The sequence below is a fragment of the Phyllostomus hastatus genome, unplaced genomic scaffold, assembly GCF_019186645.2.
Source record: "Phyllostomus hastatus isolate PE091 unplaced genomic scaffold, TTU_PhHast_1.1 phas_contig_210, whole genome shotgun sequence".
NCBI lineage: Eukaryota > Metazoa > Chordata > Mammalia > Chiroptera > Phyllostomidae > Phyllostomus > Phyllostomus hastatus.
This window is the reverse complement of record NW_025333737.1, coordinates 11,227,414-11,253,090: the sequence shown is the minus strand read 5'-3', so window position 1 is coordinate 11,253,090 and position 25,677 is coordinate 11,227,414. Positions and strand designations below refer to the sequence as shown.

General features: G+C 39.6%; 2 protein-coding genes across 7 annotated transcripts in view; both read right to left on the bottom strand.

Moving 5' to 3' along the window:
• The window catches only part of LOC123816719 (ABC-type organic anion transporter ABCA8-like), a 65,825-nt gene extending 57,176 nt beyond the window's left edge, over nt 1-8,649 (bottom strand). For 2 of the 4 annotated variants that reach the window (XM_045835871.1, XM_045835874.1), the window contains exon 1: nt 2,457-2,627. The gene's annotated coding sequence lies outside the window, so the exon portion shown is untranslated. Of the gene's footprint in view, nt 1-2,456; nt 2,628-2,979; nt 3,113-8,484 lie in introns of those variants that run through there. The other 2 variants (XM_045835873.1, XM_045835872.1) reach the window with 2 other exon arrangements.
• Nucleotides 8,650-23,360: 14,711 nt separating this feature from the next.
• The window catches only part of ABCA9 (ATP binding cassette subfamily A member 9), a 55,124-nt gene continuing 52,807 nt past the window's right edge, over nt 23,361-25,677 (bottom strand). For all 3 annotated transcript variants that reach the window (XM_045837154.1, XM_045837153.1, XM_045837155.1), the window contains exons 39-40: nt 24,466-24,521; nt 23,361-24,334 (exon numbers count right to left, since the gene is read on the bottom strand). In XM_045837154.1, coding sequence (XP_045693110.1) covers nt 24,236-24,334; nt 24,466-24,521 — 155 coding nt within the window. In that variant the 3' untranslated portion in view covers nt 23,361-24,235. The remainder of the gene's footprint in view (nt 24,335-24,465; nt 24,522-25,677) is intronic.

The following is a 25,677-nucleotide window of genomic DNA, read 5'->3' as shown; positions in this document are numbered from 1 at the left end:
CTCTGTCCCACCCCACTTAGAGGACCCCCAAGATGCTTTTCCATATGAACGGCTGGTCTTGGCTCATGCTTCACAACCTCCTAAATCCTATCAAACAACCAACAACTGGCTGCAGTGAGCCCCAGGCCAGGCACTAGCAGCAGCCAGCTTAGATTCACAGCTTGGATTTGTCTGGGAATCTCCAAGCCCAGCACAAATAGCAGCCATCTCTGATGGCTTTATAGCACAGGCAGGGTGGCCCTCAGAAAAACACAGGTGGGGGCTGACTTTGGCCTGCCTCACCCAGGAAACCGCAGGACCAGTGGACCCAGTAGACAGCTGCAGACCACAATGGAGAACCTTCACCCTGCCCCTGCATAGCTGATCATACACAGAAGGCAGAGATTTGTGGTTAGTGGTCACAGCCAGTCCTTACAGCTGACTGACCTGGGTAAATCCCTCCCATTGATCTGCCAACAGCAACCAAAGCTCAACTACAAGACAAGGGTATACTCAGCTCATACAAAGGGCACACCTTGAGTACCCAGCTTGAGTGATAGAGCAAACTGTGCCACTGGACCCTACAGGATACCTACTACATTAGTTCACACTACCAAGACAGGGAGTCACAGCAGCTCTACCTAATACATAGAAACAAACACAGGAAGGCTGCCAAAATGAGGAAACAGAGAAACATGGTCCAAATGAAAGAAGAAATCAAAACTCCAGAAAAAGAGGTAAACAAAATGGAGATAAGCAACCTATCAGATGCAGAGTTCAAAGCACTGGTTATAAGGATGCTCGAGAAACTTAGTGAGGACCTCAACAGGATAAAAAAGATCTACTCAGAAACAAAGGATACACTAATTGAAATAAAGAACAATTTACAGGGAACAATAGCAGATTGGATGAAGGTGAGAATCAAATCAATGATTTGGAACACAAGGAAGCAAAAACACAACCAATCAGAACAACAAGAAGAAAAAAGAATAAACAGACAACAACAACAACAACAACAACAACAACAACAAAAAACACCCCAAGAATAGTATAAGCAACCTCTGAGATAACTTCAAGTATTCTGACATTCTCATCATAGGGGTGCCAGAAGAAGAAGAAGAGAAAGAGCAAGAAGTTGGAAATCTACTTGAAAAAATAATGAAAGAAAATTTCCCTAATTTGATGAAGGAAATAACATGCAAGTCCAGGAAGCACAGAGATCTCAAACAAGATGGATGCAAAGAGGCCCACTCCAAGACACATCATAATTAAAATGACAAAGGTTGAAGATAAAGAGAGAATCTTAGGAGCAACAAGAGAAAAGAAGTTAGTTACCTATTGGGGAGCTCCCATAGGAGTGTCAGCTGAGTTGTGAAAAGAAACTGCAAGCTAGAGGGAATTGGCAAGGAATATTCAAAGTCACAAAAAGCAGGGAACTATTGCCAAGAGTACACTATCTGGTAAAGCTATCTTTTAGAACTGAAGGGCAGGTAAAGAGCTTCCCAGAGAAGAAAAAACTAAAGGAGTTCATCATCACCAAACCATTATTATATGAAATATTAAAGGAACTTATTTAAGAAAAAGAAGATCAAAACTATGAAGAATAAAATGGCAAAATATACATATCTATCTACAATTGTATCTAAAAATGAAACTAAGCAAACTAGAAGAACAGAGACAGAGTCATGGATACAGAGAGCTTTTTGATAGTTGCCAGATGGGAGTGTTCTAGGGGAGAATGGGTAAAGAGGTGAGGGGATTAAGTACAAATAGGTAATTACAGAATAGCCATGGGGATGTAAAGTACAGTATAGGAAATGGAGTAGCCAAAGAACTTACATGCATGACCCATGGACATGAACAATGGTGTGGGGATTGCCTGAGGCAGTAGAGAGTGCTGGGTGGAGGGGGGCGCAGAGGGAAATACCAGGACAACTGTAATAACATAATCAGTAAAATATAATTTTTTAAAAATCCTGAAAAGCATCTTTCATTTCTAAAAGTCTGAGAGGCTGAGAGTCAGAGACAGAAACAATAAACACATGTATTTCTGTAAGTGTTTTTGGTAAACAGTCTTAAAGTTAGAGAAATTTTATCCAGAATGACCTCAAGTTATTGTGCAAAAAAGTAAAGAACTTTAAAACAATGCAGGTTTGGAAGTTAATGCTCAATATTCTTAGTTCTTCACAACCTATTAGCAAATTTCAGTTTATTCCTACACTCAGTTTCTGGCTTAAAATTGTGTAACAGTTGCATAATTTTTAAAACTTATGTTTTAAATCAATGCTTTCATCTTTATAATATTAAATACCAGATGTCCAAAAAACATCCAAATAGTCCATTAATTTGCAAAGTAATTTCTCCACAGATGGTTGGCATTCAATTCCTAAAAGCTTATTCCTAATTTTCTGATAGGAAAAAGGAAAAGGAAAAAGAACCTCCACCCCAAACAAAACAGAAAAAGTCAATGAACTTACCTTTAAAAAATTTGAAGCACGTAATCTAGAAACACATTTTATCCACTGGCCCCCTTATTTAGAAGAAAATACTTCACATTTTTTTCCTGGTCTCTACTGCATCTCTAGAATTTTAGAATGCTTTAGAATCTGTAGAATGCTTTAACTGTTTTGACTTCTGCTTTCAGAAGAGGTTATGATCTCAATTCTGTTCACCATGCCAAAAAATCACGTTCACGTGATTACCCTTGGACTATTTCTCTCCCTCTTTTTTTAATTGAATAATCATATTTACTTATAAATCTAGAAATCTCAACCTTTTATCTTCATTGTCATTGTTTCAGCTGAGCTAATATAAGCATGAGAGTCTTGGAATATACATATTTTTACCAAGTTGCAGACCAAACAAAAAGTTAAAAACATTTTGAAAGTCTATGTTCCCAACAGATTATCCTATTTAAAAATTGATGCTATCTCACAGGTAATATTCATTCTATGTGCTCAAAAAGCAATAATTTTATATAATTTTTTTGTTAGAACTTACCTCAGACTTTAATAGTAACCTCTTGTTAGAAAATTCTGATTGCACAATAACTCCCCTTTGTTCCACTTTCCACTAGCTACTGACCCCATAGAAGAGATAGGAAGCATACTTCTTATTTGAGCTCAATTTAACACTTCAAGATCTAATGAAGGATTTTGAACAAAAACAGAAATATAGCAAATTACTTAGCTAGGTATGCAATCACTTTGAGATAGAAATGGTATCAATGGAACAGTTAATGAAAAACCAGACAAATTATTTCATGCTTGCACAGAGATTAAAGGTTCATCTGCCCTGGCTGGTGTGGCTTAGTGGGTTGAGTGCCAGCTTGGGAACTGAAAGGTTGCTGGTTCAATTCTCAGTCTAGCCACATGCCTGGGTTGTGGGCCAGGTCCCCAGTGGGGGTCGTGAAAGGCAACTGATTGATGTTTCTCTTGCACATCGATTTTTCTCTCCTTCTCTTTCTCCTTCCTTTCTCCCCTCTCTAAAAAAATTAATAATACCTTTAAAAAAGGTAATAATCTATTCTGTAATTAATACTTTGTTTTACTACTTTTGTCCAACATGGCTTTAAAATCATTTAGCTAATGAAAACTGGTATATCCACTCTGTATAGTAGGAAGTGCCATGAAGGGGAGCTGACCCGGAATTGCAGTCCTACCCCTTCTGTGCTCACTCATGGACCAAGTGGCCAAACAGTGCCTTGCCACCATCTCATATGCCCCACACCCACCCCTGGCAACATCAAACTGCCAAACACCACCCAGGAATGGATTTTCAGTTTTGTTGCTAAAATCCATTATCCTGTTTCCTTACTATCTTGCCAAACTGGTTTCCCTCCACTTACATTTCTGAGACATAATACGGCAGGCAACAGGTCTATACTGCTTGTATAAATAGACAACTGGGTCTTGTAGTGGATGAGGAGGACCAAAAGCCAATTGTCTCGTTTCTTCATTTTCATTTTTTTCTTTTCAGTGTATTGCCTAAACTTTTTGGAATCTCCAGGAGGTTGTCTTACCCAACTGCAGTTCTATGTGGTTGAAAGAGTGCCCCTGTAGTGGTATTGTACAGTGGTTGCACAACAATTGCAAGGCAAAAGACTAGCAGTTTGGGAGAGAAAATGAGAGTACAGCACATTCAATTGAAAGTTTAGCCTTTGCCTACCTGGCCAATCAGAAAACATAGTCAGTAACAATTAGCATAGTCTCTAGAGTGTGTTCCCAAGGTACTATGAGGGCTGGGATCTTGGAGTTGGTATTCTGAGTGAGAGTGTGGGTGGTTGAAGCCCTGTAGTTCAGTTTCAGAAGATTTCTATCAATCTAACCAGAGTTGTGGAAATGCAAAAGTCTCCACCCATGACTCAAATTATCTGTCTACCCATAAAGTCCAGAATTTCATGTTTAAATGTATCATTCAGTCACTGATTTATGTGGTAAGGTTAATCTAGAAATAACTGTCAAACTTGGTGAGTACCTAGGGATAAAAAGTGTGTGTGTCTTTTCATTGATACGGAGCCAGTTCCTGCAGAGTGGTGGCACTTATACCTGGCTGCCTGCCCGTAGCATAGTATAAAGAGCAACCATATCAAAATTGGAAGCACTGCCTTTACACCATGAAAAATGAAAGAGTTTCATCAGAGAAAAAGCACTTCTCTATACAGAGCTCCAAACTGCCTGGTTGATATTATCACCTGGGGAATCAGGAGTTTTCAATCCTGTTTCTAATTTTCATTCAATTTCAAACACTTTCTAATCTCCCTTGAGATTTACTCTTTGACCCAAGCATCATGTAGAAATATGTTGTTTCATTTCCAAGTGCCTGGAAATTTTCCTGTTATCTTCAGGTTATTGATTTTTAATTTAATTCTAGTATGCTGAGAACATTTATTTTGTTTGTCAAATTTTTAGGACTTGTCTTATAACCCAAGATATGGTCTATTTTGGTGAATATTCCAAATGCACTTGAAAAGATATGCATTCTCCTATTGCGTGAGGGGAATATTATATTAATGTCTATTAGATCTAGTTGGCTAATGTTCAGTTTTTCTGTGTTTTTGTTGGTTTTTCTGACTACTAGTTTTGTTGATTACTGAGAGAGGAATATTGAAGATTTTAACAAAACTTAGAGGCTTTTTGTTTTCCTTTCAGATCTAACAGATTTTACTTCATGTAATGGGAAGCTATGGTATTGGGCACATACACATTTAGGACTGAAATGTCTCCTCCGTGAATTGGCCTTTTTATCATTATGTAATGTCCATCTTTATTCCTGGTAACTTTCTGTGCTCTGAAGTCTATTTTGTCTGATGTTAATATAAGGGTGGGTCCCAAAAAACCATAATTATCATTTGAAGGTGGGTCCCTAGGAACCCACCTGTATCAGTGTACCAGCTGGCATGGTTGTGAGACATTGTGCTCATTTCAGTGGATTTCTTTTGAAGACTCTTTGAACTTACTTGCCCATTTCATGATGGATGATTTACAAGTGCACCTGCCCACACCACGCTGAATGTTCAGCAGTTTTTGACCAAAAACGGCATGACCCCCATGTCTCACCCTCCTTATTCACCCAATTTCACCCTGAGCAACTTTTTTTTGGTTTGAAAGAAGTCCTCAAAAGGAAACATTTTGCTGATGTGAAAGAGGTGGAACAAAAATGGCAGAAGCACTAAAAGGCATCAAAATTGATGAGTTCCAAAACTGTTTTGAGCAGTGGAGAAAAGGCCTCAATGGGGGTATTGCATTAGATGGAGAGTACTTTGAAAATGACTGAAGTTTAAATATGCAAGAATAAATATACAAATTTTTATAAATTAATTCCATTTTTTGGGTCCCCCCTTGAATATCCATTCCCCACTAGCTTTGATCAACTGGCCAGATGATTTCTCTGTCATTTCAATATTCTTTGCTATAATCGGATTTCCAGTAGGCATGTTAATCAGAATGTGCTACAGTTCATTTGCTTTGATTCTTTGTTTTCACATGCGTAAATAATTTACAGATGGTTGAGCCACTTGGTTCTTAGTACTGTGTCCTTTTGCAAATATTCACAGACCCATGAACTTCAAACAGAAGTTGGCTTCTGACTTGTGATAAATGTAGCAGATTATGTCGGATCAATGTTTCTACCACAATAGCTACAAAAAAGCCAGGTAAATTTCTCATTCAAAACCATGCAAACCAACAGCTAATGGAGCTGCATTATTACAGTAAAGAAATTAGTTCATTTTGATTTCTAATAAAAAAACTATCTACCAAAAAATGAGGACAAAATAAACACTTTTCAGAAAAACAAAACTGGCTGAGAGAATTTGGCACATTGCAAAATATAAATTGTTAAGGATACATAATGTCAACCCTAGAGTACCAGTAAAAATAATAAATCCGTACATAGAGAAGTAAATGAATAAATAAAGCTATTATGCCAATAGTATAAAGTGGAATACCAAAGCTATAAAATGGTACCTCTAATCCAACCATTTTCATAACTAAACAAAATATACAATAATCAAAACACTCCAACTATAAGAGATTATTAGACTTAATTTTAAAAGTGTGATATAAGCATATGCTGTCAACAAAAAGAAAGTCTACTTTATTTTATTTTATGTTTATTTATTTTGTTTATTGACTTGAAGAGAAGAAGGGAGGGAGGAAGGGGGATATAGGGGGAACAAAGAGAGAGAGAGAGAGAGAGAAATTTGTTTCACATCATTTACACATTCACTGTTGATTCTTGTATGTGCCCTGACCAGTGATCGAACCTGCAACTTTAGTGTATCTGGATGATGCTGCAACCAACTGAGTTACCTGGCCAGGGCAAAAGAAAGCCCACTTTAAATTTAAAGATTGAAAGATGAAAACTAAAACAATGGGAAAAGATATACCATGGAAACAGGAAAGCTGGAGTGCTATATTAATATGATACAAACTATGTCAGGAATTGTTGCCAGAGATAAGGAAGAATATTCCTTAATAACATAGGGGTTAATTCATTAAAAGACAAAAAACCCCTAAATGTATCTAGAACTAATAGAAGAGCTTGAAAATTCATGGATGAAAAACAGAACTGAAAAGGCCAATTAATGAATCCAGCTATAGCGGGAGATTTTAACATTTATATCTCAATAATTGATAAAAATCACTGTTCACTCTGGCCCAACGTCCCACAGGTGAATTACCCTATGATATATTCTGTTACAGTCTATGGCACAGGTGGCAAACACGAGGCTCATGGGTTAAATCCGGCCCTCCGCCTTGTTTTATCTGGCCCGGCACCTTGTTTCTACCCAGTGGCAGCACCAAGCTGTCGCTTAACTGTTAAGGAGTAGTTACATTTATACAGTCCTAAAGTTACATTCGGCCCTTTGAAGACAACTGCGAGACTGATGTGGCCCCTGGTGAAAATGGTTTGATGCCCCTGCTCTATGGAGTTGCTTGCTTTGGTCTGAAGCTACATTCTCCTTCTGGGGGTCATTAACCTTTGCCCCACCTTAGGATACGTGTGCATTATGGTTGAACTATTTCTCTGCTTTGAAAATTCACATTAAGACTTCTATCTGGAGGGAAACTGTGATTGCAATTCTCTTGGCCGGAGAACACTGAATACAAAATTAGCTTTTGAAAATGTTCCAGTGCTGATTAGGTTACCTAGAAAAACATGCCAATCCAAAGGCCCAGAACCCCACTGGTGGAGATAAAAGACTTTTCTCTGACTAAGCTGTTCACTTTCATACTATTTAAAGACAGTAGGATTTTTTTTGGTTGTTGTTGTTGCTTGTTTTTGTGGTTTTTTTTTTGTCAAGATAGTGTTTTATATTTTGAAACCAGCCACTTTTTTCAGAGACTTGGAAGACCACATGTTAAAGTATTAGAATCCCTCTGTAAGATACCTCTTTGCAACGTGACAGAGTCAGCCCACCAAGCACAGCTGGGGGGCAATGAAAAGGCAATTTGGCCAAGAGTAATCAATGTTGAAATGCTGATTCAGGTCAGCTAATCAGGGTTTGAACATTTTGAAAGGCGAATTCTGAATTCCTTCTGTTTCCCATATTACATCTTCCTTCCCTATTTTTTAAAAAAATTCTCAGGATAATGCTCCAGAAAAAAATACAGGAAATCCCTTTGTCTAGCTTTCCCCTCCTCCGCCAACATCACCCTGACACCCAGCTTGACCTCAGGGTGGTAAAATTACCAAGCCGTTGGTTTAAAGATGCATTGTTCTAATGCAATCGGGGTGATTTGGGCAACGTGGGAGATGTCCATTGCCACACTCAGGTGCAATTGCTACCATGCTGCTGAAAAGTTCACGATACACAGGACAGCTCCTCCTTCTTCCTCTCCCGCCCAACAAGAAATTATCCAACACAAAGTGCTAATTGTGCCAATGTTGAGAAACTCATATCTGGTATAAGAATAAATAAACCTAGTATCATTAAAATTACTTATTCATAATCACTGCCATGTTTTCATTCATCTAGTCCTTTGAATAAATTATTCTTACCTTCTACTTTAAACACTGCCAGCATTTACTCAAAGTACATTTTGTATGTCCAAATTAGGCCATCTTTGGAAGCTGAAGTTCTGGAGGGATATTTCAGCTGCCGGTGGGTAAGGGGTGGGGAAGGTTACCTGAGAAGTGTGGGATCTAAACTCCAAGCTGAGCTACCCAGCCTACAGCAAGAGAGCCTGAAAGGAACCCAGGTAATATCGGGCTGTGAAAAACCACAGTGTTTCTCTCTGCCAGGGAGAAACGGCTGGAGACGCTGAGAGTCTCTTAAAGGGCCAACACCCAAAATTTCATTTGTAGCTGGTAGAGGGAGGGCTCCAGTAGAAGGAGGGCAGAGTGGACTAGAGACCCTTGAGGAGAGTCTGGGTCTGATGGCTTGAGGGGAGAATTGAAGGAACAGCTACAAGGATCTCTGTATGAATCAGTCACCATAATGCAGAAGCACATCTTTCTCAGGCAGAGTATATCTCTCCAAATGGCAGCAGCTAGAGGGGCAGTCCCACCTTCAGGCATTACTCTGCCCCACCCTGTGGTACTTAAACCCAGTTTCTGATTACTGCTCTATTAGATTAACAACTGAATGGATTAACAGATGATTAGTTTAGCAGCTAAAGCAGAAAATACAAAGAAGCAGCCAAAATGGGGAGACAAAGAAACAGACCCCAAATGAAAGAACAAGAGAATTCTACAGAAGAACTTGATGAAATGGAGGCAAGCAATTCAACAGATAGAGAATGTAGAGTCATGATTATAAGGATACTCAAAACCATGAGAGAGACATAGAAATGATAAAAAAGTCAGAAATAAAGAATGCACTATCTGAAATAAGTGATACACTCAAAGGAATAAGCAGTAGGTTAGAAGAAGCAGAGGACTGAATTAATGATTTGGAAGACAAGGTAGAGAAAAACACCCAGGCAGAGTAGCAAAAAGAAAAAAAAAATTAATGAGGAGAGCTGTCTTGCAGCCTGTCAAGGCGAGGCAGGTTCACTGGGGATTTGGACAGATGGAAGAAAATTCATGGAGCCTGGGAATGCCTGACATGCCTTTATTCAAGGGTGCGACAATCCATGCTGCCAAAAGCTGACTGTCACACAGTGGGAAGTCCCAATTCCCTTATATGCTAAATGTACACAAAGTTGGCAGGGTGCCAAGATATTGTATCACACAGCGTGATTCTGCACACGTGGGCCCATTCAAGGTTATGGGAATACTGTTTACCTCACTCAGTTTCAAGGCTATGGGACCACTGCTCATTTTAGTTGCCCAGACATCTGAGTGAGGGAGACTGATTGACTCCGTTTACACTACAAGAACTTAAGAAACATTTTGGACAACATGAAGTGTAACAACCTCTGCACCATGGGAATAGCAGAAGGACCTGAGAGCAAGCAAGAGATTGAGAACCTATCTGAAGAAATAATGACTGAAACTTTCCTAATCTGGTGAAGGGGAAAATCACACAAACTCAGGAAGTTCAGAGAGTCTCAAATAGGTTGGACCCAAAGAGGCCTACACTGAGATACATCATAATTAAAATGACAAGGTTTAAAGACAGGAAGAGAATTCTAAAAGCTGCAAGAGAAAAGCAGGTAGTAACCTGCAAGGGAGCACCAATTAGACTAACATCTGATTACTCACAGAAACATTTCAGGCCAGAAATGAATGACATGAAATATTCAAGGTGATGAAAAGCAAAGAACTACAACCAAGGCTGCTTTACCCAGCAAGGCTGTCATTTAAAATTAAAGGAGAAATAAGGAGCTTCCCAGATAAAAAAAAAATGCTAAAGGAGTTTCTTACCACCAAACCAGTACTACAACAAATGCTAAAGGCCTTGCTTCAAGAAAATAAAAAGAAGAAAAAAAGAAAGAGAGAACAGTCTAACAGTAAAATGGCACTATATACGTATCTATCAATAATCACCTTAAATGTAAATGGCTTAAATGCTCTGATGAAAAGACAAAGGTTAGCTGAATGGATAAGAAAACAAGACCTATATATATGCTACCTCAAAGGGACCCATCTGATTGAAAGATGCACACAGACTAAAATGAAAGGGCTGGGAAAAGATATTTCATGCAAATGAAAAAGAAAAAGAAGCTGGAGTAGCAGTATTTGTATCTAACAAGATAGACTTATAGTAAGAGACAAAGAGGGACACGGCATAATGATAAAGGAACAATCCAAGAGGATATAACCCTAGTAAACATTTGGACCCAATATAGGAGCACCTAAATATGTGAAGCAAATCTTGATGAACAAAGAGGGAGAGATCAACAGAAATACAGTCATAGTTGGGGATTTTAACACCCCATTGACTTCAATGGATAGATCTTCCAGGCAGAAAATCAACAAGCAGACTGTGGCCTGAAACGACACACTAGATCAAAAGGATTTAATTGATATCTTCAGAGCATATCACCCCAAAGCAGTAGAATATATGTACTTTTCAAGTGCACATGGAACATTTCCTAGAGTAGACCATATGTTAGGACACAAAACAAGTCTCAATAAATTTAAGAAGATTGAATAATATCAAGCATCTTCTTTGACCACAATGCTATGAAATTAGGAATCAATCACAAGAAGAACACAGAAAAACACTCAAAGACATGGAAGCTAAATAACATGTTATTAGACAATGAATGGGTCAACAATGAAATTAAGGAAGAAATACAAAGATACCTTGAGACAAATGAAAATGAGGATGCAACAACCCAAAATCTGTGGGACACTGGAAAAGCAACCCTAAGAGAAAAATTCATAGCAATACTGGCCTGTCTCAAAAAACAAAAACAAAAACAAAAACAAGAAAAATGTCAAATAAACAATCTAACTTCACACTTAAAGGAACTTGGAAAAGAACTGTAAACAAAGCCCAAAGTGAGTAGAAGGAGGTAAATAGTAAAGATCAAAGCAAAAATAAGTAAAATAGAGTCCCGCCAAAATGATACAAAACATCAATGAATCCAAGAACTGGTTCTTTGAAAAAATAAACGAGATTGACAAACCTTTAACCACACTCGTCAAGAAAAAAAAGGGCCCAAATACATGAAATTAGAAATGAAAGAGGAGAAATAACAACTGACACCAAGGAAATACAAAGGATTGTTAAGAAAATATTATAACAATTCTATGCCAACAAACTGGACAACCTGGATGAAATGGATAAATTCCTACAAACATACCATATTCCAAAAATGAATCAGGAAGAATGAGAGGATCTAAATAGGCAGATACACCAGTGGAAGCAAGGGAGAAAGATGGGGATGACTGGGGGCGGGGGAGTGGTGGGGAGCAAATGCAGACAACTGTAATTAAATAACAATGAAATAATAATAAAAATAGACAGATATACCTAATGACATTGAAGCCATAATCAAAAAACTCCCAACAAACAAGCCCTGGCTGGTGTAGCTCAGTGGATTGAGCGCGGGCTGAGAACCAAGGTGTTGTATGTTCGATTCCCAGTCAGGGCACATGACTGAGTTGTAGGCCATGACCCCCAGCAACCACACATTGATGTTTCTCTCTCTCTCTTTCTCCCTCCCTTCCCTCTCTAAAAATAAATAAATAAAATCTAAAAAAAAAACCTCCCAACAAACAAAGCCCTGGACCAGATGGCTTCAGAGGTGAATTTTACCAAACATTCTGAGAAGAACTAACACCGCTCCTTCTCAAACTATTTTGTAAAATTCAAGAGGAGGTAAGGCTCCCAAACTCATTTTATGAGGCCGGCATTATCCTATTCTAAAACCATATAAAGATACTACAAAGAAAGAAAATTATAGGCCAATATCTTGGATGAACATAAATGCTAAAATCTTCAACAAAATATTAGCAAACCAAATATAGCAATGCACCAAAAAAGGTCAGAATGGTCATCATAACCAAATCAACAAACAGCAAGTGCTGGCAAGGTGGTGGAGAAAAGGGAACCCTAGTACACTGTTGGTGAGAATAAAGACTGGTATGACCACTGTGGAAAACAGTATGGAATTTCCTCAGAAAACTAAAATTGGAACTGCCTTTGACCTGGTCATTCCGTTGCTGGGACTATACCCTAAGAATCCTGAAACACCAATTCAAAAGAACCTATGCACCCCAATGTTCATAGCATCACAATTTACAATAGCCAAGTGCTGGAAGCAACCTAAGTGCCCATCAGTAAATGAGTGGATCAATAAAACGATGATACGTTTACATGATGGGATACTATGCAGCAGAAAGAAAGAAAGAAGGAGCTCCTACCCTTTGTGACAGCTTGAATGGATCTGGAGAGCATTATGCTAAGTGAAATAAGCCAGGTGGTGAAAGACAAATACAATATGATCTCACCTATAAGTGGAACCTAATCGATAAAATAAATTATCAAGCAAAATATAACCAGAAACATTGAAATTAAGAACAAACTGCCAGTGACGGGGGGAGGTGCGAGGGGATAGTGGGGGGGAAATGGGGAAGGGGTTTTGAGGCACATGTATAAAGGACACATGGGCAAAGCCAAAGGGGGGTAGGATTGAGGGTGGGAGGTGTGGATAGCTTGGCGGAGGAATGGTGGGGGGAAATGGATACAACTGTACTTGAACAACTATAAAAAAAAGATCATACACCATCAAGTGAGATTTATTGCAGAAATGCAAGGTTGGTACAACATTCACAGATAAACATGATTCACCACATAAACAAAATGAAGAATAAAAACTACGTGATCATATCAATAGACACAGAAAAAGCTTTTGATAAAATCCAGCATGCATTTATGATGAAAACTCTCAGCAAAGTGGGAATAGAGGGAACATATGTAAATATAATAAAGTCATATATGACAAACCCACTGCTAGCATCATACTCTACAGGCAAACACTACAAGTCTTCCCCTTAAGGTTGGGATGTCTGCTTTCACCTCTCTAATTCAACATACTACTGAAAGTCCTAGCCACACAATCAGAGAAGAGATAAAATGTATCCAAATTAGAAAGGAGGAAGTAAAATTGTCTTTATTTACAGGTGACATGATACTGTACATAGAGAAGCCCAAAGATTACACCAAAAAACTACTGGAACTGATAAATGAATTCAGCAAAATAGCAGGGTACAAAATTAATATCCAGAAATCAGTTTCATTCTTATATGCAATAACAAACTAACAGAAAGGGAAATTAGAAAAACTAATTCACAACTGCTTCAAAAAGAATAAAATGCCTAGGAATAAACCTAATCAAGAATGTAAAAGACATGGAAAATTATAAGACACTGAAGAAAGAAACTGAAGAAGATACAAATAAGTGGAAGCACATACTGTAAACAAATATTTCAAAAATTAATATGGAGCCACAAAAGGTCCCACATAGTAACAGCGACCCTGAGAAAGAAGAACAAAGTTGGAGGAATTACACTACCTAATATCGAACTCTACTACAAGGCCATAGTAATCAAAATAGCCTGGTGCGGGCATAAAACAATTACATAGATCAATAGAACAGAATAGAGAGCCCAGAAGATCAGAGTAGTGGTTACCCAATACATAACTCCCTCACCCCACTACTCCTGCACCTGGTACTTATCTCAGGGACAGGAGGCCAGAAGGGGCGGGGAGATGTGAGGCTCCACCCCTAGTATGTCCCGCTGGACTGAGCTTCTCCTCCTTCGGTAACTTTGGGTATATGGGTAAGTTGTAGATGTCGACACAGGGGTGGAGTCTAGGGGCTCTGAGGCCTGCTAGATTCCCCCTGAGAGACAGGTGGGGACCTTCGAAGAGAGTCATCTAGAATGTCATTGACAGACCCTGAAGTAGACATCCTTTGACCCAGAACAATGAAATAATACAAAGAAAGCTTGTACGTAGGGAAGCTCCAACCACTTGCCTAGCTTCTGGCAGAATAGATGTAACTGGAATACAGTATTGTAATTGATACTCCCATTCTGGGGACATATTTCCTAATTTATACTGAGGCCAGGCTATATTACACAAGAAAATTAGCCTCTTTTTCTTGAGAGTTTCAGGGTCAAACTTATCCCAGTTCCTAAGGATGCATCCCAGCGGGGATCCTGGGGGGATAGAGGGCGTATTTCCCATCTGGTCTGTGGCACATCTAGGAAGAGAAAACAAAGATCAGAATTCCTGGGCTCCCAAGAGGTTATTCCCCTTGACCACCCCAAAATCCTACTAGAGGGTTACAGGGCATTTCCCATCATCCCACTACAAAGCTACCAGACATCTCTGGTAACACCAGAGACTGAGAAACAGGCTAAGAACTAAACTTACGATGAACTTGTATCTCCTTTGCTGTTGGTGAAGTCGACAGCTTTGATTCAATTGTACCCTTTCTGCAGATCTCAAGGCTTTTTTGAGTTTGGCTCCTCAGGCCCCAAGGAGCTGAAAAGAGGGAATGGTACTAGTCATTTGGTATATTTCCTGCCAGGACTGGAGGCCAATATGACATTGTTACAGAACAAGAGAGATTCCTCCTGTGGTGAAATGTTTGCCACCTATGTGACCCGGGCTTGCTCCAGTCTTGGAGGTCTATTGGATTAAAACACAGAAGGTATCTGAGGAGGAGAGGCAAGCCCATCTCTGTAAAATGCTAGGGGGGAGGGGGAGTGAGCTGGGAATTCAGAGTGCCCCTCTTCCTGCTCTGAGGCTAGAGAAAGGGGGAAAAATGTTCTTGGTGACTACAGTATTCCTTCAGTGTGCTCAGAAGTGGGCTATTTCAGTACCTAGTGACCTTGGCAACCTTTACTGAGCTGAGGGAAGAGGCAAGGGAGATGCCAAGCTTGGCATGTCTTGTTCCTGGGACCGCAGCTCCTGGGCCTCCAGAAGGAGAATTTGGAGTGTTTAAAAGACTCATTGTTCTTCCCCAGTTTTACTGCCTATCCAATGGGGTCTCTGATGGAATCAACACCAAGCCACTCCTTTTCAGAACAGAAAATGAAATCTGAAGCAAAGACAGAGTTTCAAAGACACTTGCCTGAGAGTCCTATCTCATACCAACCAGTACCACAAACAACCCTGATGAGGTCCAAATGCACGTAGCCCAGATGGTGGACAGAGAAGATTCCTGGTGTATACAAAACAGCGAAGATCAAACCAAGTCCCCCAGAAGATAAGAAAGCAAGCAAAGGATAACTGTACTTGCTCCTGTGAGGAACAGAGGCAAATTTACTATATATATATAGTAAATTTTTGTATATATATATATCTATATATATACACACACACACTATATAGTAAATTTTTGTATATATATACACACACATACAAAAATATACATTATATATTTATATATATGCCTTTATATATATGCCTTTGTTTAGAAATATAAATATATAAAAATATATAAATATATGCCTTTGTTTTTATTCTGTGGTGGCTTTTGGTCTTCCTTCTCCCTTTATTTGCACAAGAAAATTAGCCTTGTTTATTAAAAATACTGATGGCTATATCTGTTAGTTGCTCAGTGGGTGAATGTATTTCTAAACTGCTTGGCCCTTAGTAGACTTAAGTTGATGTTTATACTTTTGTAAGCCTTAGTTAATCACCCCTGAAAAAAAAAGTAGGATTTTATTCTCCCCTGCTTGTTCTTCATTTGTCCTCTTTGTGTTATTATTCTTTATCTACTGTGTAGCAGTGGGAGAAAACAATCGGTAAGTTAGTAAATGAAGGTGTATCAGGCTGAGAAATCAATTCATTTGTCCCTAGCTGTCGTTTTCGCCTGCGGTAAGGCTGGCTGGCCCTAGAGTAGCCTCCGTGCCGGCCTCTGCTCTGCTCTGCTCAGGAATCTGGAGAAACAAAACAGTTGAGCAATCAGGCTCAGGCCTCAGGCGACTGTGAGAAACGGCTTGAGTTTTCAAGTGTTAGTTTTTCCTCTGCAGTGGAAAGACAGGCACCTGCTGGTCCCATACGCTATAATGAGTTTGAGAAATTTGCAAAGTTTCAAAGACTTACATGCCTATTCTCCTTGTTTGGATGCAGCCTTCTAAAATATGGGTAATAAGTTCCCTAAAACTTAAGCCTGATTAGCTTGCTTCCTTGGAATTACCCTATTGTTCTCAGGACCTGGTAGCTCCTAGGTCTAGAACTTTATGGTGTTTCAAAGACTTACATGCTTACTTTTCCTCCTTATTTCTTTTCTGCTTCCAATGTCTTTCTTCCCTTGTCACATATGGATGTGGCATACATCTCTTTCCTTTATTCCTTCTTACCCTTCTCCTTCATAGCCCTTCACTTCCTAACTCCTCCTTTCTCCTTCCCTCTCTTTCACTTTCTTAATTCCTCCCTTTTCCTTCCTTCCCCCTACACAATCTCTGTTCAACTTGCACAGTCCTTCTGTGACTTGCTTGAACCTCTGCAAGGTACATACCCAACATTCTAAAGTAAGCATAATAAACCTTTATTTATTTATTTATCTACTTACTTACTTATTTATTTGCCTTTAAACTTAAGCCTGATTAGGCTGCCAAACACTTGACCTACGGAGTATATTCTGAAATGAAGAAGGAAACTTATGAATGAGGCAAATTTGAGTGAAGAAAAGCACAACTAAGAGGGGGAAATGGGACAACTGTAATAGCATAATCAATAAACTATATTAAAAGAAGAAAAAAAAAGAAAAGCACAACTAGGAGAAAAAAACCTGGAAAAGCCAGCACTTTCCACTAAGAGCTAAAATCTTGTTTTCTCCTCTTGTGCACTAAACCCAAGTGGGGAATGCGCCACAGGAATGGAACTGCGATTGCTTTTCACTGTGCCTCTCGCTGCGTGGACTTCTGCTTGCAGCTTGCGGGAAAACTAGCATTCTGCCCTGTTCTTGTCCCAGCCTATCCACTTATGGGTGTCTTTGTTGCGGCAAGCACCCCAGTAGCTTTTAATGCTTGGCTGGTGCCTGCAGGTGTGGCAATTGTGAGAGGGAGAGATCATTCACCTGGAAAATGTAACATTGCCCCTCCTGGCAGCTCTTGCAAGGAGTATTTGGATGGAAATTGAAGCGCTAGAGAAGAAAGAGAAGCTGCAAGAAAGCCACCTGGGGAAAAATGCTAGAAGCCACCTGGGGAGAGAGACACAAGAAACATTCTGGGGGAGAAAGATGCTGCAAGCTTACAACAGGCCAACGGTCTAAACTGACTTTTCTTCTGGCTAAGTTTAGAGGTGGAAAAGGGTGAGGATGGTGGGTGATGGGAGTTCCCTATGGGGCCCCTGCACGACTTAGGGATTGGCCTCAGACACCTCTGTGAGGCCCCCACTCACATAGGGATACCTGAAGGAAGTACTTCTTTTGTCTTCGGAGCCCAGAAGCCTGGGTGCAACTCAAGCACTCATGTCATTATTTTTACCCCCAAACACAAGTCTAGCATGTTTGAATGCCCCACTCCCACAGAGCAGCATCTCCTTTACCCCAAGGGTGAGAGACTGTGCTCACTGCATTCTAAAGGGCTGGAGACAAAAAGTAAGATCCAGGTCAGGACCCATGTTAGGTTCCTGGGTTTCTGCACCAAATATATTACCAGGGAAACCCTGGTTTTCTCACCAACACAGTAAACAATCATAAATCAGCAAGCCTATTAGTGCGCATGCAAAATTTATCAGTGCTAAATTCTAATGGGAGAGCAAAAGCAAGGTGGCAAGAGCAGGGGTGGCAAAGGCATGGTGGCCAGAAGCCAGGTGGCCAGCATCTGGGTGGCCAGAGCCCAGGTGGCCAGAGGCCTGGGTGGCCAAAAGGGGTGACCAGAGGCCCCCCCTGCCCAAGATTGAGTGGCCAGGGGCCCCCCATGTGGCAAAAGAGCTACTAGCCAAGAGAAGAAAATGAATCCTCTGTTCTGAGGATTTATGCAGTTGGTGGGATGGGGGTGAAGGAGTTACATTTTGATTGATGGGTAAAGGTGGTGCCAGCTTTCCCCGGAGAGATGTGACTACCCAAATGTAGGTATGTGTGGGGGTCTGTTAGCCTGAATTCTTGTCTTGCTCTGGACTCTATTTGTTCATTTTCCACATGTGACAAGAGGCAGGCAATTAACCAAAGTTGTTTCATGGATTTTTCTCTGGGCACTGTAGCCCCCTCCCCTTCCCACTTCTAGGCCTTGGAATGAATACATAGTCTCAAGGTTTTCCTTTTCCCAGCTAGTGGAGATGATACACACAGACTTTCGAGAGCTTATTCCCTGCACTATCATAGTTTACTTGTGTTGTTTAGAATGCCTGGCAGCCTTATTGGACCAGGCTCAGGATTACTAGGTCAATGGGTGAGACATGTCTTCCTTTGCTTTTAGTCTCCTGTATTAAGTTCTTCATTAGATTGTAATAGTGAGGGCTCTGCCTTTATTTCCCTTCTGGCTGCTCATTCCTAGCTGCTGCCTTTGTGTTAAAAGGCATTGCCTGGCAACCAGAATGCCAGCTGCTGGCCAGCAACAGCAGTGCAGTCTCAGAGCTCTTCTACGTTATGTCCTGCAACACAGCCACTGTGGACAGCAGTGTGGAGACACCTCAAACAATTAAAAATGGATCTGCCTTTTGACCCAGCTATCCCACTTCTGGGAATATATCTGAAGGAACCCAAAACATTAATTTGAAAGAACATAAGCACCCCTATATTCATAGCAGCATTATTTACAATTGCCAAGATATGGAAGCAGCCCAAGTGTCCATCAATAGATGAGTGGATAAAACAACTATGGGACATTTACACAATGGAATTCTACTTGGCTGTAAAAAAGAAGAAAATTTTATATTTTGCAACAGTATGGATGGACCTGGAGTACAGAGTACATTATGCTAAGTGAAATAAGCCAGTCAGAGAAAGACAAGTGCCATATGATTTCACTCTTATGTGGAATCTACTAAACAAACTGAACTAACAAGCGAAACAGAAACAGACTCATAGATGGAAAGCAGATGACAGCTGGTGGGGAGGAAGGCTGGGGGCCAGGGATTGAGCAAAAAGAAAAAAGGATTCATGGATATGGACAACAGTGTGGTGATTGCTGGGGGGAAGGGGGTATAAGGGGACTAAATGGTAATGGAAAAATACAATAAAGATTAAAGTAAAAAAAAAAAACTAGTTAGGCCATCTTTGCCTATTGTGATTTTTTTACAAGAGGAGGAAGGGTAGACTCATCCAAAAGCATCTTGTGTGTCTTGGGTTGGATCATGTCCAAAGAGGGATTTTTGAAGCGACATTAAAAGATTTCCAAAACTTACAGTGAGAGTTCCATTTCAAGATAGCAGTTTTAAAACAGAAACAGACTCATAGATACAGAGAACAGAATGATGGCTGCCAGAGGGGAGGGGTTTTGGGGGACTGGGTGAAAAAGGTGAAAAGATTGAGAAGTACAAGATTGGTAGTTGCAAAATAGTTATGGGGATGTAAAGTACAGCGTAGGGAATATTGTCAATAATATTATAATACCTACATATGGTGTCTGGTGGGTACTGGAAATATCAGCGGGGGGGGGGGGTGGATACTTAGTAAAGTATATGACTGTGTAATCATTATGTTGTAGACCTGAAACTATGATAATACAAAAATAATATTGAATATAAACAGTAATTAAAAAAATAAAACATTTTAAAAATAGAGTTTTAACCCAATATTTTAATTCTCTTGCTTTTAAATTTCCATGGATATAACTCAAAAGTATCAAGACAAGAAAACATGTATATTAGTAGTAATAACAGAAAGTTACTATCATCTGGCTAGACACTTTGAGGGCAGTGTGGTGGAGATAAATTGAGATTGAAGGAAATACCAACTTGTTACAGAGTCAACACAGATAGGTAAATGGGAAGGGTCAACCTTGTGGAGTCCTGATCCAGGTGGGGATCAGGGATGGGCAGCTTGGGATACTTCGGAGGTCTTTGGCAATTGCATCCGTGCCCTGTTCAGGGTTTTGTCCTGCACCTTTCTTGGCATGATCTACTATGTTAGTCAGTGTAATGTTAACTACCTGTTGTAACAGCCCCACAATCTCAGGAATCTCAGTAGCTCAACACCACAAAGGGTTTTGTAGCAGTTCAGTGTTAGGTTTGGTTCTGGAGTGTGTGTGTGTGTGTGTGTGTGTGTGTGTGTGCATTTCATGTTTCTTATATTTCAGTCCTAAGCCGACCAGGTGGCTCTTGTAGACAGCTCATCTCAGGGACTCCAGTGCTTTCCATTGTGGGCTCTGCCATCTCGAGTCCCTCATTTCCTGACTCACAAGTGGAAAAGAAAAATCACACAAATGACCTAGCAGGAGACTTAGGCAGCAGCCCAAGTGTGTCATACATCATTTCTGCCCATATTCTATAGTCCACAGCTCGTCCCATGGTCCCAGAGTAACCATAAAGGAGGCTGGAAAAGGAAATCTTCCAGTCTGCTCAGAAGGAGAATGGGACTGGTGAGTATCAACAGGTTTCTACCTAAACGACAAAGAAAATTAAGTGGGGCTGTTTTCACCCAAGATTCTTAGTAAAGATGGTGCATGAGAGGAGAAACAAGTGCCCCAGCTGATGTTAAGAAGATTCAACAAAAGATGGCTACTGCACGTTACCTCTAAGTGTTTTTGGTACCATTTGATCAATGTAATCCATCACTGTGACTCTCCTGCAAAATGAAATGCAATTAACTTTCTTAATGATCAGAAAAACTTCCCTCAGCATCAAGGTTTTACATCTCTGTTGTTATGTGCAGTATAGACTTTAAGCTTGAATTATTTTCCTCTTTGGAATAATAGTTCAGTGTCTAGAGTTGCTATACTTGGAGGATGCATCCTCCTTGATATGGAAGGGGGATTATAAAAGGAAGATTTTTTTTATCCTGGTGGAAGTTTTGTTTATAAAGGGACTATTTTCAAAAGTGCAAAAAAAACAGAGTACCCCTCCCATCAGTCTGCCCACTGCTCATGTGACTGTCCTTATGATTACAGGAAAATTATGTTTTGATTTATAAACTTTCACCTGCATTTTGTCATCTGATTCTCATGGCAAGTCAATGAGTAGATAAGTTGGGTATTAATACTCCCTTTTTAAGATGGAAAACTGGAGACTTAGTATGTTTAAATCACCAACTTACAGACCCATAGCTTAGAAAGCAGCCAAGAATAATACCAATATAACTCTACCAATTCTGAGGCCTAAGAAACAAATTCCTATGGGTATTTCATAGAGCTTGGTGTGCTCTTTCTCAATGAATCCTCAAGTTCTTTGCCAAGATCATTACATTTTCTTTTATATCCTCATTGTTTTTGAAGTTTATAGCAAGGGAAGGCATTCCTGGTAACTTGCTTTATACTTGTGTCTTGGAGTTTTCCCTGAGACAAATTTTGTTTTTTTCCTTAATCAGTAATGTACAGCACTTTCAAGGTCAACATAAAATTATTTCTTTTTAGATTCAATTGTTCACAGGTATGTATTCATTGCCATTTTATTGTTCATAGCTTTGATCTTATTTTCTTAAATAACTCCTTTAACATTTCATATAATCATGGTTTGGTGATGATGAACTCTTTTAGTTTTTTCTTATCTGGGAAGCTCTTTATCTGCCCTTAGATTCTAAATGAAGGCTTTGTTGAGTAGAGCAATCTTGGCTATAGGTCCCTGCTTTTCATGACTTTGTATATTTTTTGCCAATCCCTTCTATTCTGCAAAGTTTCTTTTGGGAAATCAGCTGACAGTCTTATGGGAACTCTCCAAATTGCTTTTCACTTGCTGCTTTTAAGATTCTCTCTTTATGTTTAACCTTTGGCATTTTAATTATGATGTGTCTTGGAGTGGGCCTCTTTGCATCCATCTTGTTTGAGATCTCTGTGCTTCCTGGACTTGCACGTCTATTTCCTTCATCAAATTAGGGAAGTTTTTTTTCATTAGTTTTTCAAATAGATTTCCAACTTCTTGCTCTTTTTCTTCTTCTTCTGGCACCCCTATAATGTGAATGTCGGAATACTTGAAGTTATCCCAGAGGTTGCTTATACTATTCTTGTTTTACTTGATTCTTTTTTCTTCTTGTTGTTATGATTCATTGTTTTTTTGCTTGAAGAACAGAGGCAGAATCAGGGATTCAGAGAGCATTCTGATGGTTGCCAGATGGGAAGGGGATGTGGGAGAATGCATGAGGAGGTGAGGGGATTAAAAAGTATAAATAAGTAGTTACAGAATAGCCATGGGGATGTAAAATACAGTATAGGAAATGGAGTATCCAAAGAACTTATAAATATGACCCAAGGATATGAAAAATGGTATGGGGATTGCCTGAGGGAGAGGAGAGTGTTGGGTGGAGGAGGGCAAAGAAGGAAAAATTGGGACAACTGTAATATCATAATCAATAAAATGTAATAAAAATAAATTAATAAAATAAATAAAATTATTTCTTACCACTATGACAACAAGTATACTGTGATAGCTTTAAAGTACAGTGCTTATGACACCAATTGGGTATAAAATATAACAAAATAATAAGTTTTGGTGATTTGCCTGTAGACCCTTGAATTGTAACAAAACACATAAAACTTGGGACACTTTTCAAAATTGTATCTGATATACTTATATTAAACCATTCACAATGGGATCATTTGGATTTACCACAATAATTGGCTATTTTTAGAGCAAAAATAGTTTTTAGCTTCAAATCCTTGTATTGTTCTAGTTGATACCATAACAATTAGAAGTTGATTATATAATGTCTACTGCGTTTTTTAGATTCTCTCCCCAAAATACAATAAAAACTTCAAGTTGAAGGAATGTTCTTTATACCTTCAGTGAAACTTCAATCCAATGTTTAATAACTGCTTGATGAAATAGTAAAGTAGGTGGCATCAGACAGACTCCTGGGTTTGAATTCTGGGTCTTTGTGACCTCTAACTTCAGAAGGCCAACTTGTCTAAATACCACTTCATTTACATGCCGGTATTAGACTTTTATTGTTGTATAACAAATTACCATACACAGCGACTTACGCAACAATGCAAGTAGCAGCAACAACAATAGCACCTCATCTAAATATGAGTGTAAAAGTATATTGTGTTGATTTTAAGGTGTTTATAGAGTCACCAGTTGAATAAATCATAACAGATACAGACATGGGAAATTAACATCAATATATATGGATGGACCTACTTCTTTGCCTAGATCATTGCATCATAAAAAACATAAAATCAGAAATATATTTAAAAATTATATGCAAGATATGTATTTTTTATCAACTTGATAATTCAAAATCTAACTGCAATTATTTATTTTAACAGGTTTCAAATTTCCTTTATAGTCACAACAGGCAAAACATGAACTCTACAATCTAAAATCTGAAAAATGATGGTAAAGGAAAATCAGTGAATTAAGAAAAAGTGAAAAAATAGCAACAGTGAATTACAAAAAGCAAAGACATTGCTGCTGTGTAATCACTGGACTCCCTGCCCCCTAAAATCAGCATTGTCTTACTTGGTATTTTAATCAAAAAGATATGAAAATGTCCAGAATATTAAAGTGCAGTGAAAAGAAAGTGAAGCAATCTCTGAATCACCCTCAGAAGCAGAAACAATTCTGTAACAAATGCATTTTTTTTAAGTTCACTGCTGTATGAAATGTGGAATCTGGTGGCTGGTGCAGAGGCTGCAGGATCTGGCTTCCTTAGTCCCACTATAGTAATATTAGTGAGAAAAATCATGATGTAAGTTTCAAAAGTACCTTCTACATATCTGAAATAAGGAGTATTCACACTATAAAATGTTATCTTAAAACAGTCACAAGCTTAAAGAGCAACCCAGGGTATTTGGGACTTCAAGGCTCTTCCTGCGGGAGGAGCTTCCACTTCACTGATAGATGGACTTCCTCCTCGAAGTCCTCCCGCTCCTGCTCCTTGGAGAGCTCCAGGAAAACCTGACAAGAAGGAAAAAGCAAAGTCAGAGGGAGTCACACTGCTTCCTGGAGTTCCAAGTGAGCACAAAGAATACACAGATCGTATACATTTATATCCATGGGGGATACAAGAATTTCTAAGACTGACCCACCTGCTCCAAGGTAGACTGTGAGAGGCTATACTCCTCCAGGTCGAAGCTCTGTTTAACTGCAGAAGGATGGGTGTGTATTAGGGAACCATATATTTTTGGTCCAGAGAGTTGTACCAAGACATGTATAAGAAGTACATACTAGTAGATCTTAAATATAAAAGACAAGGTAACACACATTTTTGGACTAAATATGAGTATGCAAGTTTATGTTCCAGTCCCGTGACAGGATGGAAGTACTTTTCCATTGTCTTAGGATGTTGGCAGAGGAACCACCAGACTGGAAAACAACATAAGGGGTTCCAGACCACCTAAGTAGGTTAAGCTACGAGTGGTTTCCTCCATGCTGGAAAGCTACCAAGTGCCCTTCTCCATACATGCTCACTCTTCTCTACCCTGATCTCTGCTCCAGAGGCTCCTTCTTGGGGTTCCACCAGCAGCAGCCCAGAAGAAGGGACAGAGGAGAGGGGAGGCAGGTCAAGGCCTTTATTCCTTCACTTTCTCTCTGACACCACCCATGTTGCTTAATTGAAAGTCACCCCTTCTAGCCCTGGCTGGCATAGCTCAGTGGATTGAGCAAGGGCTGCGAACCGAAGTGTCGCAGGTTCGATTCCCAGCCAGGGTACATTTCTGGGTCGCAGGCCATAACTCCCAGCAACCACACATTGATGTTTCTCTCTCTCTCTCTCTCTCTCTCTCTCTCTCTCTCTCTCTCTCTCTCTCTCTCCCCCCCTTCTCTCTCTAAAAATAAATAAATAAAATCTAAAAAAAAAAAAAAGAAAAAAGAAAGTCACCCCTTCTCTCAAGGTGGCAAATTCTACATGACTCTGCATCCAGGTTTCAGTCACTGCTTCCTCTCTTAGTCCTGTCGGACCTAGGGATGGGGATACTTCTGCTGGTTTAGCCTCGGGTAATTGTACTGTTCCTTGGCAAATAGTCCCTTTATAAACAAAGCTTCCCTGAATTATCCTATTTTGAATTTCCAATCTGTTACTAGTCTGGATTATGACTAAGATCCCAAATATGCAGATACACAAGGGGAGAAAATAATGAGAGGAAAGGTAAGACTGAAAAGCAAAGTCATCAGATTGCTGGGGTGGGGTTGGCCTGCAATTTGGAAACATGGGAGTGGGTCCTTGACTCGTGTCTGGAAACATGTAAAGAAAACATGCTGTGGATGGCTGATGGCCCTGCACTTTCAGAGTCTGGAGAAGC